Below are 16,211 nucleotides of genomic sequence, written 5' to 3'. Positions count from 1 at the left end.
ACAGATAACCACGTCTTAAAGATAGCAAACACAACCAATACGTATGATATTATAAAGTTTGACTAAAGTCTTTTCTTTTATTTTACAACACTTTTTCGCAGTTTTCAGTTTTTAGTTTAATGAACTGGCAAGTTATTTACCTTGAACATATATAACAGCGTGACTAATACAGCAGATTACTATACTTATAATAATAACCACTTCCTTTTTACTTCCTTATTAAACGAAAGACGCTAAAAGGGGGATTTTGTATAGGTAAATTTGTGCGTATTCCGTAAAGGAATTATCAGTTTACATTTCAAGACTATTGCCCAACTATCGTTATCGGTACTGTTTGCAGTACGACGGGAACCAGACTAGACTATTTAGATATAGTCTTAAAAATATCGATTTACATGGTGTCATTCAATATCATGTTATCTCATTTAGTACCGTAGTTTCAGTTTCATAAAAAGTGTGATTCATTTATGAAATTAAATATATTGACACTTGACAAAGGGTTTCATTTGTTCGTAGGTTAGTAAAACAATTTCAGCGTTTGATTATGGTGCATGTTATATTTATTATAGGATATTTTATTTATTTTTTTTTATTTTTTTTTTTGTTTTTTTGTTTTTTTATTATTTTAAAGCAAAATTATGTAAGATGCGAACCAGTAAAAAGTAATGTTACAGAATGCTTACATATCATTGTAATATGAGTGTATGACTAATAATTATTAATAAAAGATCCAATGAAGTCTCCTACTTTTATTTCCGATTTGAAACAATGTGAGCTTTATTGTTAGGGATTATTTTTAGAAAAACAGAAACCTCCGAAATTTGTATCACAAACCCATTTCTTATTACATGTCAAATCACCAGTAAAATAACCTGTTCCGTAAGCTAAACTGTTTGTTTTCTTCTCTATAGTTCAAAATACTGATGTTATGGACGTAAAGAGAAGAAACTATAAAATGGCGCGATATTACATAACAGGTACGTGTATCTTTATCTTTCTTATGTTTTTTTTTTTTGTTTTAATGTTTCAGACGTATTGGAAAACATTAAATCATTAAGACAATCTAAAAAAGCAGTGCGCATTTATGACACTTTTCACGAAATGTAGAAACAGTTTTACTGGTAATTAAGTGTAAATAAAGAAAATCAAAATAAAGCGGCTCTGTGAATTCTAAGGTGAACCCTGCGTGGTTTGTAAAATATGTTTAAAATGAGTGATCCCTAAGGAGTTAGTCTTGCGGCAGGTTAACTATATGTATTTAATTATCAGTTTACAGGTAACAAACACGAGACTGTAATTGTATGAAAACACTGTAAATCATTAAAAATTGGGAAAAAAATATTAATTTAATATAATAGTGGAGCGATGTTCAGGTCATTATTCGACTGTCAAACAAAGGTTAAACAATTAACACTATGCACTTTAAAACAATTTTCATATGAAACACTAAATTAACTTCCGCTAGTTCACCAGGGACGTATAGAAGCTTGAAACTAATGCGAAATGAAGCAATACCTAGCCTCCTCGAAAACCCAGTAATGTACAGCCCATTTCACGACAATGAGACCTTTCTGAGATTTAAGAAATGTCTAGGAACAAAGTGTTTGAATGGAAGTGGAAAAGTTTTCAAAACTAACAGATATAGTAGAGGTGTTGTTGACATAGGCAGATACACTACACCTACAATACAGTGGGGAAAACTTTCTCGTAATCAAAAATTGAGACGGAATCTTTTACGGGTATACCATATTCCTTTGAAGCTTTTCTATTTTTTCTCAAATTCTGTTGTTTCTCAAAAACAACAAACACCAAGGCAACTCAGGGTAGCGATGTCACTGGTGTTTGTCTACGTTTGTATGTCTCCGGTTGCCTAGGTAATTGATAAGATAAATAAAAAAAAGCTTACTCTTTACAACTCAAATAATTGGTGTTCATGTCTTTTTTTCAACTTGGCATCAGTGTTGACCATTCGAATTTTAATGTCAATATTATAGAATATAGAAATATATGATTTTTATAGCAATCTATTTTAAGTCAGCTGAGATTGGAAAAACAACAATAACAACAACAACAAAAGATGAAAAATAATGATTGGGGTCTGTACCCCTCCCCCTACCTTTTCACCGTCCTTGTTAACTCTAAGCTAATATATTTTAGTATTTTAAAACAAATTGAGCATAGGTGTAGAGCATAAACAATGTTTTGTTACAATTTCAGCATGTTTTAAAAATCAATGCTTTTTATCTTACGAGAGAGGGAAGTGTGAATTGACACTTCAACTCAATAGTCGAAGAAACTTTTTAATTAGTCCTTATCTATCAATCCTTGACACAACCCGCCCGGGCGGGTCGTATGTTCTCTGTGGCGATTTGATAAAAGACATTGTGTCTGAAATCATTCGTCCTCCACCTCTGATTCATGTGAGGAAGTTGGCAGTGACTTGCGGGGAAAAGGTTTGTACTGGTACAGAATCCAGGAACACTAGTTAAGTTAACTGCTCGCCGTTACATAACTGAAATACTGTTGACAACATAACAACGGTTCGAACAACTGACATTTAGGTTATCAATTTGCCTTCGGTGGATCATTCCTGTATGAATGGGTATCTGCTTTATATATGTGTCGTAGGTCGTAGGCCGGTAGAGCCGTGTACCTTAAGCTTCGTTGAACCGGATAATTACAACACGAGAACTGTTTGCTATCACTTATGTATTAATATTGGTATCCGGGGCATGCACGATACCGAGCGGGTATTCTGCGTTTCCAGTGTCAGTTGTACACTCCTATCTTGTAATATTATAGAGAATTGATGGTAAAAGTGCATTTTAAACATGCTGACATTGTAACAAAACATGATCACCTATGCTCAGTTCGTTTTAAAACGCAAAAAGATACTGGCTAAAGGCAACGATGGAGGACAGGGAGATCCTAAACCCAAATGTCTGTTATTTCAGTAGGTCATGAAATAGCTGCTGTTATCCATGAGTAAAATATATTTTTCGGATTGTGTACGATTTGTAGTTGTAGTTCGTAGGGGAAATACTTCAATTAAATTTGTTCAATAATTGGAGAAGTTGTTGGCTCACGTGACTATTTTGTTGACGGCTTAAAGTGTAGCATTTCTTTTCTGAAATTTCAGGATTATCTATCCTAATATTCGCCGGACTTTTCATTGTTACCAATGGATCCGTGTGTGAAGATAATCGAGGTACGGTATCAAAAATACAGATTCTATAATTATGTCAACGAATCTAAAGACAACATCCATATGTCGATCACAACATGCTTCAATGTCATAGCATATCGTCCCCCAGTTAACTCGTCCCACTGTTCAGTTTGGCTTCTATTTTAGTAATATAATTTTATTTTCAAATAATAGTATTAAGTGACTATTTATTTTTCATGTAGCGTTTGAAAAGCTTATATTATTATCGATTCCATCAGCTGTAAAATTTGCTTTAATTTTTCAAACTTGAAAATGATTTTTATTAAATTCTTATAAGTCTAAGGTTTTAAAGCCTTAACTGTTCCATAAATAACAAAGTAAAGACATGCTAGATATGTTCTGTAAATTATTCTGTCCTGAACATGGTCAAGGAAAGTAAATTAAAAGCGGCCAAACCTACATTTATTAATTTCAAAACACAAAATATTTCCATTTCAGCAACTTCTGTTTCGACAGTCTGTCAGGTTTAATTCTGGATAGTATGATAATGAGATGTACCGTGTTCTGTGTGAAAAGTATGTTCGTATCGTGTTGTGTTAACAGTGTGTTCGTACCGTGTTCTGTGTTAACAGTGTGTTCGTACCGTGTTCTGTGATAACAGTGTGTTCGTACCGTGTTCTGTGTGAACAGTGTGTTCGTACCGTGTTGTGTTAACAGTGTGTTCGTACCGTGTTCTGTGTTAACAGTGTGTTCGTACCGTGTTGTGTTAACAGTGTGTTCGTACCGTGTTCTGTGTTAACAGTGTGTTAGTACCGTGTTGTGTTAACAGTGTGTTCGTACCGTGTCCTGTCTTAACAATGTGTTCCTACCGTATTATGTTAACAGTGTGTTCGTACCGTGTTGTGTTAACAGTGTGTTCGTGCCGTGTTGCGTTAACAGTGTGTTTGTACCGTGTTGTGTTAACAGTGTGTTCGTACCGTGTTCAGTGTTAACAGTGTGTTCGTACCGTGTGTTCGTACCGTGTTCTGTGTTAACAGTGTGTTCGTACCGTGTTCTGTGTTAACAGTGCGTTCGTACCGTATTCTGCGTTAACAGTGTGTTCGTACCGTGTTCTTTGTTAACAGTATGTTCGTACCGTGTTCTGTGTTAACAGTGTGTTCGTACCGTGTTCTGTGTTAACAGTGTGTTCACACCGTGTTCTGTGTTAACAGTGTGTTCGTACTGTGTTCTTTGTTAACAGTATGTTCGTACCGTGTTCTATGTTAACAGTGTGTTCGCACCTTGTTCTGTGTTAACAGTGTGTTCGCACAGTATTCTGTGTTAACAGTGTGTTCGTACCGTGTTCTTTGTTAACAGTGTGTTCGTACCGTGTTCTGTGTTAACAGTGTGTTCGCACCGTGTTCTGTGTTAACAGTGTGTTCGCACCGTGTTCTGTGTTAAGAGTGTGTTCGCACCGTGTTCTGTGTTAACAGTGTGTTCGTACCGTGCTCTGTGTGAACAGTGTGTTCGTACCGTGTTGTGTTAACACAGTGTTCGTACCGTGTTGTGTTAACAGTGTGTTCGTACCGTGTTCTGTGTGAACAGTGTGTTCGTACCGTGTTGTGTTAACAGTGTGTTCGTACCGTGTTCTGTATTAACAATATGTTCGCACCGTGTTCTGTGTTAACAGTGTGTTCGTACTGTGCTCTGTTTGAAGAGTGTGTTTGTACCATGTTCTGTGTTAACAGTGTGTTCGTACCGTGTTCTGTGTTAACAGTGTGTTCGCACCGTGTTCTGTGATAACAGTGTGTTCGCACCGTGTTCTGTGTTAACAGTGTGTTCGTACCGTTTTCTGTGTTAACAGTGCGTTCGTACCGTGTTCTGTGTTAACAGTGTGTTCGTACCGTGTTGTGTTAACAGTGTGTTCGTACCGTGTTGCGTTTACAGTGTGTTTGTACCGTGTTATGATTACAGTGTGTTCGTACCGTGTTGTGTAAACAATGTGTCTTTGTACCGTGTTGTTTTAACAATTGTTGTTCGTACAGTGTTATGAAACACTGGGTTTCGAACCTCGTTGTGTAACACTGTATGTTTGATCGTGTTGAGTTACACTGTGTTTGTACAGATTTTTGTTTGCACTATGTAATAATTCCATGTTTTGTTCAAACAGTATGTTTGTTCCGTGTTGTGTAAATACTGTGTGTTCTTACCATGTGGTGTTAAAATTTTTGTTCATACCGTGTTTTGTTAAAACTGTTTGTTCGCACCCTTGGGTGTTAAAAGTGTGTTTTCATACCGTGTTGTATTCATATCGAGTTGTTTTTACACTGAGTGGGTTCGTACAGTGTTGTCTTAAACTGTGTTCGTACAGTGTTGTGTTAAAATTGTGTGTTCGTATAGTGTTGTGTTAAATCTATGTGTTCGTATAGTGATGTTTTAAAACTGTATGTTCGTACATTGTTGTGTTTAAACTGTGCGTTCATACAATGTTGTGTTAAAAGTGTGTTCGTACCGTGTTGTGCTGACACTGTGTTCGTATCGTGTTGTTAAAACCGTATGTATGTACCGTTTTGTGTAATACTGTGTTTTCATACGGCCATGTGTAACACTGTTTGTTCGTAATGTGTTGTGTTACACTGTGTCTTATTGCGTTGTATTAACACTATGTGTTGGTACTGTGTTTTGTTTAAACTATGTGATCGTACCGTGTTGTGTTAACTCTGTCTGTTCTTACCGTTTTGTGTTAAAATTGTATTCATACCGGCGTGTTGTGATAAATGTGTTTGTTCGTACCGTGTCGTATTAAATGTTAAAACTTAAATGTTAAACTTAATATTAAATCTTAAAACCTTATGTTTGTACCGTGTTCTGTTAAAGGTTTGGATACACAACGTGTTGTCTTAGAACAGTGTGTTCGTACCGTGTTGCCTTAAAAGTGTAGGTTCATACCGTATTCTGTTCAAATTCTGTGTTCGTATCTTGTGTCAACAGTATGTTCGTACCATTTTGTGTTAACACTGTGTGTTCGTACCGTGTTGTTTAGTTTAAACATTAATTCATGAAACATTTACAATAATATATAGTATAGGAATTGGACAGAAAGGTATATTAATTTACGGTTGTCCTCTCCCTTAACACTGTGTTCTTACCGTGTTGTGTTAAAAGATTTTATTGGTACCATGTTGTTTTAACACAGTGTGTTCGTATAGTTTTATGTTAAAATTGTGTGTTCGTATAGTGCTGTGTTAAAACTGTGTATTCGTATAGTGTTGTATTAAAACTGTGTGTTTGTATAGTGTTGTGTTAAATTTATTTATTTATTTTGTTGGGTTTAACGTCGCACCGACACAATTGTAGGTCATATGGCGACTTTCCAGCTTTGATGGTGGAGGAAGACCCCAGGTGCCCCTCCGTGCAATATTTCATCACGAGTGGGCACCTGGGTAGAATCACCGACCTTCCGTAAGTCAGCTGGATGGCTTCCTCACATGTAGGTGTTGTGTTAAAACTGTGTTCGTTTAATGTTATGTTAAAACTGTGTTCATACAGAGTTGTGTTAAAAGTGTGTACTCAAACAAAGCGTTTTGTTAAATCTGTGTATTCATACAGCGGTGTCGTTGGGTAAGTTATTGTTTGTCTTTCGCAATGCGTATGTTCACACAATGTTGTGTGTTCGTACCGTGTGGTGTTAAAAGTGTGTGTTCATACCATGTTGCCTTATATAACTGTGTGCGTGTTACATATGCACGCTCACTCTTGATAGACTTTTGAAGTACTTTGACTGGCTTCTCTGAATATGGGTTTTGGACACGGCTTGGTGTATCTTATTTCATATACTTAAGTTCATGAGGCTGAGATGTATTTATGTATTTAGATATTAGGCGTAGAGGCGTGTTTAGGGTTCATCTGGCGTAGAGGTGTATCTAGGCTTATGTGTATTTAGGTTCATAACGTGGAGATGCGTTAAGGTTTTTGTCGTGGAAGTATATTTAGGTTCATGGCGTGGAGATGTAGGCACATGGTGTGGTGTTGTATTTAGGCTCATTACTTGGATGGAGGTTTAGTTTCATCGCAGTGAGGTGGAGGGGTATTTATGTTTAGGTTTGGTTAGGTTCATGGTATGGAGGTGTAATTAGATACATGGCGTGTATGTGTTTTTAGTCTTAAGAGTGTTTAGGGTCATGGCGTTGAGGTTCGTTTAGGTTCATGGCGCGAAGGTGTATTTAGGTTCAATGCAAGGGAGTGTATTTAGGTTCATGGTGTGGAGATGTATTCAGATTCATGGCGTAAAGGTGTGTTTAGGTTCATGGTGTGGGGGTGTTAAGGTTCATAGCTTAGATTGAGGTTTTGGTTCATCGCATTGAAGTGGATCTTGGTTCATGCCGCGGATCTGTGTTTAGGTTCATAGTGTGTAGATGTTAAGACCCACGTTGTGGCGTTGTGTAAAGGTTCATGGCTTGGAGCTGTATTTAGGCTCATGTGTATTTAAGTTCATAACGTCTAGGTGCGTTTAGGTTCACGGCATGGCAATGCATGTACGTTTATGGTGTGGAGGTTTATTTACTGCCTTGTGTTCTGCCTTTACTTTTTATCTTACACTTTTCTAGGTTCAGGCCGTTTTATCAGGGGCGATAACAGCAAAACTATTAATTACTTCCTACGGATACTGAGAAGAAAGAAAACGTTTGATTTCATGGGGGATAATAAAAACCATGAAGGATGCCGAAGGATGATTGGGAAATATGTACACCGGAAGGGGTTTTATGTGAATGACACGACTATGGTGATTCTTGACTGTTGGGAACCCACAGAATGCACTCTCATAGAAGAAAGGGGAGAACGTAGAGATACTTTAAGACTTGTTCCAAAGTCTGTCATGAATTTTGTATTTTGGACTCGAGTAAATACTGTTCTTTTACCCATTGACGAGCGTAATACAATCTCCTACACGTTACTTCCATATGTTTCTCAACGAAGTATTTTATTTGTCACATCTTTGGTATCTGGATGCAGTGTTTTTGTTGCTACATCGGATAATATAGACTGCAGCATTATCGTCATGCATGCTAATCATTTCTGCAGGAATTTCGAGGATGACGATGATAACCATGAGCAGGCAATGTCTGTGATTGCGCAAGTGCAAATCACGAACCAACAATGTAAATATCGCATACAACGTAGATGGGCAAGTGATCACAAACGTCCTAACATAGAAAAACACAACTATTACTACAGTGACAGTATTGTTTATTACAGAATAATGGCGGGTATTAATTTTGTGTATGGGTACATTTTAGGAGGACACGGAAGGAAGTGGCAATTCTGTGTTAAAGAGTTGCAAGACAGTCCCCGCCAAGAAATTTGTAAAGAGATTTTATAGAAAATATATAACAAGTGATGTAGGAAGAGAATGGTGATGCTTTATAAAAACACATTATCATTTGAGCCGTGCCATGAGAAAATCAACATAGTGGGTTTGCGACCAGCCTGCGCATCCGCGCAGTCTGGTCAGGATCCATGCTGTTCGCTAATGGTTTCTCTAATTGCAGTAGGCTTTAAAAGCGAACAGCATGGATCCTGACCAGACTGCGCGGATGCGCAGGCTGGTCTGGATCCATGCTGGTCGCACACCCACTATGTTGGTTTTCTCATGGCACGGCTCATTTCTTGAATGGACATATGTTAATGAACAGGTAGTTCTAACATAGATCAGTAAATATCTTTAAGTTCTGGTTCTGTTGATATAATTTATTATGAGTTTTACTTATATTTACATGTTTATCTAAAAATTTGATCCTACAAATATTTACGCATACATTTTGTATAGTATGTTTTGTGAATTGACAATACAGTAATACTTACTGAATTAGAAACATAGATAAATTCATGATTTTTGTAGGGATCAGAAATGTGTGCGTATGTTGTTAATAAACAAAATGTATAATTTTGGCATATACCTAAATCATAGTGTAAATATACTTTTCAATGTTGATATACAAGTCATATATTTAGGATGTCTATTAAGGTTACAACTTTCAAAAAAATTGTAAATATTCTTAATGTGTAAATATTCTTAATGTTTCAAAATATGAATGTTGATATACCAGTTATATATTTAAGCTGTCTGCTCAGGTTACACCCGCGTGCGATAAATCCCGTCAAATGTCAGATAAATAAATCCAGCGGGATTCACACAACAACAACTTCTGGTAAGCTCTCAACCAATGGTTACCTGCCAGAAATTATAGATCTAGCAGAAAGCATGCAATGTTCTTTCTTATAAACACGTTTCTGTGTTGCTTAAAAGTAAGAAATTAAGAACCTGTACTGAAAGATACTGTGGCTATTTGCAGTAATCTTTTCAAACTGTGCTACGAGTTAGTTGACAGTGTAGTGAAAGAATAGCTATTTTTTCTATTTAGAACCCTTTATACGTCAGGATGAACTAAAAGTACTTAGTATAATAAAACTGCTTGTCTTTAAAGTCAGACCCACCAACTGGATTATGGAAATATCGAAAAAAAATCATTAAATTGTCATATGTTCACTTAACATCAATATTGTAAATGAAAGATTTAACAAAAGAATGAGGTAATTGGCAATTTTTCGAAGTTTACTTTTGGCCTTTACTAGTAATTGCTGAAATTCTAAGTGAAATTTTGTAGCTCTTGATTACTCTCTTATTACTTATTACTTATTTTCTTTACTAGTGCTATTTTAGTTTTTAGTTTAGTGATAATATCTACCAATACCTAAATCATGACGTCCTTTTCAAATTTTTAGATTCCGTAGATATGCAGGGTTTTTTTTTCACAAAGTAAACATATGATTTATACACACACGCTTTTTTATTCAGTACATTTAATACAACAGAAAAAAAGTCATTTATTGAATTAAATCTCTCTATGATAGTCGTTATACTATAAGACTATATGTGAAGTGCTAAATCGTCCAATCCTAAAAACCTCGCCATCAGACTCTAATTATTTGACTTTGTCCATGGTAAAAATGGGTTACATTAAAAACTTTAAGTGGAATACGATATTAAAAAAGAATTTTTATGGTTCTTCCTATAACCTGGAATACTTATAAGAAAGGTTGGGTTTAACTTAACAAATTCATGTAACTGTTTGCCATATTGGGATGATAAAAACAGTACGAATAAATGCGTGAAAACTCACTTTCCCGTTTTTAAATGTTATTTGCTTTCAACATGTACTATGTTAAAATCATTTCAATATAAAATAATATTGATTTGTATTTGTGTCATTACATGTTTATAGATGTTCATGCGGGTTCTTTGATCAGTTTTAACACCTCGGCATTTCACGTTATAAGATATGTGATCAATACACTAATTAACAGAAATTACTTAATTTGTTTTAATTGTTTCTTTTATTGTTTTAATTTTTCAAGTTTATTTCGGCTTGCTCCAATGCTTACGATTTCCGCATTCATTCGTACTAGTTCATTTTATCATTCCAATATGGCGGACAGTATGCGGCGAGTACACTTTTGGAGACATGGTAAACACAAATAAATGAAAGGGCATTGCTTACTGAAAATTGAAATGTTAAATTCATTAAGATAATACATGCATAATACTTACCAAAAGAAACAAAGTGAATTTCGGCAGCTTTATGCATAGAAGTAAAATTCTGGTTCCCTAGTCTATGCACGGTACTTCGGCTAGAGAACCGGTTCCGGACGAATAAGTTCGCTGCAGAAGATGGAGGATTTTTAACGCGCATGCGTATAGAAATGGATGTAAAAATTTTGAGCTTGTGTATTTTTCTAGAAAAATAGATTTTACAAGTTCATGGAATATAGAATATTGGATTTAAGTGTAACAGACTGTACTTCAGTGAAAAGGATTAATCTTAATTATCTTTAATGGGTAATAACAAGCGTAAAAAGGACAAAAACTCTCCAAACGATAAAGAGACACCGGCAAAGAGGCCAATTATGGCGCAGAATTATGTATCTCCAAGCTATTTGTCACCTACCAATGTGCAAAATGGACAGAATATGCTTAATATAGGACAGGTACATCCTTCATATTACAACATGAATCAAAACATGAATCAAAATATGGGACAAATGATGAATCAATGGTCTCCTAATAACTTTCAAAATATGCAACAACCTAGTTTTCAAGGTACGCCAGGTACGCCATGTACGCCATCGGCAAATGGGCCGCCATTATATCCAAATCAACAGGTCGTGAGTACTGATCAGACAATGTCATTGATACTACAAAGACTTGATTGCATTGATACAAAACTGGGTCAGTTGGACAAAATACAAGTGTCAATGAATAATATAACGGTTAAAATGGATACACTAGAGCAAAGGGTGACAGTTATGGAAACGACGGTAGCAGAGATTGAGAAAAGCAGGACCTTTGATTCTAATAGCTCGGATACACTTAAACAGAAACAGAAAGAAATAGGGACCTTGGTAAAAAAGCTTGAGGGCTACCAGGTGCAACAAAAGAAGAGAGAGGATGTGTTCCAGTCAACTTTGATGAAAATGAAGGTGAAGGACTTACAAAATAACTTGATGTTTTATAAGGTACCAGAAGACCGAGATGAAACTAACGACAAGTGTAGAGACAAAATCTTGGAAATAGTTCAAGATCATATGAAAATAGAAGACGCTAAAGAAACAATAAAGGTGGAATCTGCCCAAAGGATAGGTAGATATGACCTTAGGAAAACAAGGCCCATATTAGGTAAATTCGAATCATATGAGGACAAAGAGTCGGTGAGAAAATCGGCACCAAATTTGAAAGGAACAGATTTCGGAGTAAGCCCGCAGTATCCGAAAGAAATTTTGGAGAAAAGGCGATCTTTAGTCCCAATTATGAAGGAAGCGAAATCAAAGGGGAGAAAAGCCTATATTTCATGGGAAAAACTGTATATAGATGGGCAATTACACTAGGAAGAAACACAGACATTTGGCGACGAAGCGAGGGCGGAGGGCGCAAGGAGGACGACATAGGGAGTAAGCGAGAATTCCCTAGGTATTCTTTGTTGGAATGTAGAGGGACTCACAAATCTAAAAAAGGAGAACGAAGACTTTCTAGAAGTTATTTCTGGCAATCACATTATTTGTCTCAACGAAACGTGGACGTCGAAATCTTCAAAAATTAATATTGATGGATATGATAAGCCTATTCATTCTTTCCGTAGATTTCAGAATCGAAGGGCTAAGCGATCTAGTGGAGGAATGATTGTTTATATCAAAAACTGTATATGGAAAGGGGTAAAATTGGTCAAAAATGACGTTGACTGCATTATTTGGCTGAAATTAGATAAAACGTTTTTCAGAATGGACACCGACTGGTACTTAGCATTTTCTTATATTGCACCAGAATCTTCAGATATACACAATTTATGTAACTATGATATATTCCAAAAATTGCAATCAGAAATTATAGAGTTTTCAGAATTAGGGCGAACGGTCCTTTTTGATGACCTTAATAGCAGGGTAGGGCAAAAGAAAGACTACATTGAGCTCGAACGTGTAATGGAGCAAGATTTAACGGACCATTTAAATGACTGTCCGCCCCCGCGGCGATCTCCTGATCAAAGATCAAATCGTTTTGGCGATAATTTACTGGATCTCTGTAAGACGACAAATATGTGTATTTGTAATGGGAGAATTAATAATGTCCCCGGGAAATTCACGTGTTTAACGGCAAATGGTGAGAGCGAGATCGATCTGGTACTGACGAAATATTCGAATTTTGACTTAATAGAGGATTTTTACGTTAGCGATTACAACGAATTCTCAAATCACGCCACGGTGTCATTCAAAATACGAATCAACACAATAGCAAGCGAGAAATACCGGACTACTTTTTCTTACTAAAAATAGAATGACAATTAGTGCCAGGAATTTAGAGATAGTATCGCTCAAGATATTGATATATTAAATGAAATTTTAATGCAAATGGAGAGCAATGAATTGTCATTGAATGACACAGTGGAACAGTTTAGTGATTATTTAGTAACGCGGGCAGATAGATTTTTCAAAAAGACAGTGACTGTTTATGATAAATTTGCGTTTACTGATGCACGACATAACAGAAGCAAATTGGGGTAAAGACAAAACACTGACCGGACCACTCAAATCAACAGACTACTGACCAGTCAGTTAACAGACCAGGGGGTACAATTTGCAGACCACTGGTTTACTGACTAGATAAGATAAGAAACATTTTAGATTAAATGCAAAGAAAACATAAATGTTAGACATGACTTTGGTTGCAGTTCAAATAACCAGTGAAATTTTAAAGCACTTTACTGTCATATTTTAATATATTTTAAAAAGCTGCGATTATGTTATCATTATACTGGCTCAGAAAACTTTTTTGATGTAGAGTTATTTCAATTAAGACAAGCATTTTTTCACATTTGGAAGTAAGATGAAAATTACTTGTAATATTTTACAGTTTTGACTATTTTTAATACAAAACCTATTGCAAATTTCCAATCTAATTGTCATAAATTGTTTGACTGTAGAAATGTTATTAATATTATTTAACATTAAAAACTCAAGATTTGTTACTTCCAAAATAAGTAGGAGATTTTCTATACATGCTGAAGTACAGTATATGTGAATTAAATGTATTGCAGTTTTTGTTTGAAATACTGTACACTCTTATAGCGCTAAATCAATTCTCTTGCAAAAAAAGAGAGCAAAACTTAAAGGTTTCTTAGCACCTATCAATGAGAATTTTTAAGTGTCTAAGTAAAGTCAGGCTGCTAAAGAAATTTGTTCACAGTTTGGATATCTTCTTTTTTTATTTTAATATTGTATTTTATATTAAATGCAATTTTTAAAGCTGAAAACAAGGGAAAACCATGTAATATATAGTTTTTGTTAAACCAGGATTGTCTTTATTATTTCAGATAGATGTAACATACTCCAGAACTTTTCTAAAAAAATTATTAAACAAAGCCATATGTATGTTTATAATGATATATAGAAAAAGTGGAAACTCCAGAGGTCGCTCAACCTGATGAAAAATAAACTGTTGCAGACTTGGTTTGACTGAGCCTTTTCATGGGCGGTAGTGGAAATGCATTTAGATAAAAGATTTCATTAGCAAGATGCAATAAGAAACAAAATACCTCATTTTTTTACATTGAAAGTAAATACCATAAATAATGTCAGTTTTCTTGAATACTAAAATCTTGAGTTGAATTGAACAAGATAGCAGACAAAGTGTGTTTTCATTTTGCACAGGCTATAGAGTATCTTAATTTATTAAAAGGTTATACACTTGTATTTAAATTGTTAAATGTCTTTTAAAAGTTGAACACAGTGTCAAACATTGAAGACATTTTCCATTTAAAAAAAAAAGTATTATTTCCTTCAGATGGCAAGTCCTTTATCAGTTTATGATACCATTTTTACTACTTTATTTTCTTCTTTAAAAATCATTTCCCTTTCAAGTATTAGTATAAATTACCAAGGACACTAAATATATATTTATAAAAAGGCGAGTTATAGATGCAAAATAGTTATAATTAAATATCTCCAATGATTAGCCAGATTAGAGTCACAGTGTGTAACAATTAGCATGTAGATATATGGTTTATGCATAAAATTGATATTATACTGTTATCAATTAGTTTAATTGAAATTATTGGACCAATAACATGGGTAACTGGTACATTATGTATGACTGTTAACTTTTATGACAGATAGATACTTGCAGTATTTATCACTATTTTCTGTGCATTTAATGTGCTGTATCTTGAAGAATAAATTTTGCAAGTATTTTTTTCAGTTTAAGTATTTATTTATGAAACAAAAATGTCCATTAAATACTATCAAATACATAGCATATATTTTGTTATAGCTCACCTTGAGAACATTTTATATTTCTTTTGATTCCATTTTAATAGGATTCTAATGTAAAAATGGCTTTGTTTGAAATGTTAACATGATGAGACTGATGATTTACATATATTTCTGTTTATTAAGCAATTAATTATGTGGGATATTTTTAAAATTTGATTTTCCTACCCTTGTTCCCTGAACTAGTTATAAGTCGTATGAAATTATTTCACTTAGACTGCACCCTCATGAAATTATCACGCCCGACTTATAATAACCGCCCATCGTATATAAATAGTGTTAAACATGGTTTTGCTATAAATTAATATCTTAAATAACTTAAGCTAAAATAACTCTATCTTGGTTGGGCAACAAGGCTTACAGATGACAAACAGTTCAAAAGCTGTATAGTTCCTATGTCTTTAACACTTGAGCAGGGAAAACACACATACACACAAAGACAATATATGCAGCAAACTGAGGATGTTTTGGAAGGCTGCATCCTTGTGAAATTATCACGCCTGACATATAACCGTCCACAGTGTATAAACAGTGTTAAAGCGGCATGCCTCCAGATCGTTCCACAAAAAAAAAAAAAAAAAAAAAAAAAAAAATCTTTTTTTTAGATATCTTGAAATAAATGCTATATTTCCTAAGAAGGCTTTAAAACTTAATTTTTGACAAACTTTATGTTACGGAAACACATGAGAATTTGCTGTTTTTACTATTTTTTACGATGAAAATCGAAAAGCGTTTGTCACGCTTTTACTCCAGGTAAACTGTCTCGATTATAAATATCTATATTTTGAAGTCATTATTCACTACTTCAGCTATAGCGCGACGGGAAAATGTCTTTATTGCCGCGACGCTCTGGGGTTTGATTCCCGACGCGGCCATCTTTTTTTCTTGATTTGGAATTTTTTAAATATTTTAGAAACAAAAATTCATATTCTAATGTTCATAATATGACCAAAACTTCAATTTGAAAGAAAGATTATTTTTAGCCAAATCTAGAGGCATGCTGTTTTAAAACACGGTTTTACTATAAATTATTTTGATTCTAATGTCTTTTATTGTAAAATTTAGATAAGATATTATAGAACTGTTTATTGGTGCATGTATGGCGCCAAATGGTATGTCGCCATGCTCCTCTGTTTATACAACCAGGGCTAGAAATGGTAATACGTCAGAGGTTCCATTAGGACGCAAATGA

At 34.8% G+C, this 16,211-nt stretch overlaps 1 protein-coding gene across 2 annotated transcripts; it reads left to right on the top strand.

The window, feature by feature from the left end:
• The first annotated feature begins 357 nt into the window (after nt 1-357).
• Nucleotides 358-15,574, top strand: LOC123559158 (uncharacterized). 2 transcript variants are annotated; one of them, XM_053544094.1, is made up of 3 exons: nt 358-977; nt 3,140-3,208; nt 7,753-15,574. In XM_053544094.1, exon 3 carries the CDS (start codon nt 11,039-11,041, stop codon nt 12,086-12,088), a length of 1,050 nt encoding a protein of 349 aa, XP_053400069.1. In that variant the 5' UTR covers nt 358-977; nt 3,140-3,208; nt 7,753-11,038; the 3' UTR covers nt 12,089-15,574. The 2 variants fall into 2 exon arrangements, with proteins under 2 accessions (XP_053400069.1, XP_053400070.1); XM_053544095.1 differs by having other exon boundaries at nt 380-977; nt 7,753-9,135.
• The last annotated feature ends 637 nt before the right edge of the window (nt 15,575-16,211 follow it).

Source organism: Mercenaria mercenaria, chromosome 5 (assembly GCF_021730395.1).
Source record: "Mercenaria mercenaria strain notata chromosome 5, MADL_Memer_1, whole genome shotgun sequence".
Lineage (NCBI taxonomy): Eukaryota > Metazoa > Mollusca > Bivalvia > Venerida > Veneridae > Mercenaria > Mercenaria mercenaria.
The sequence above is the reverse complement of the archived record's forward strand: the minus strand, read 5'-3'. Positions and strand labels throughout refer to the sequence as shown.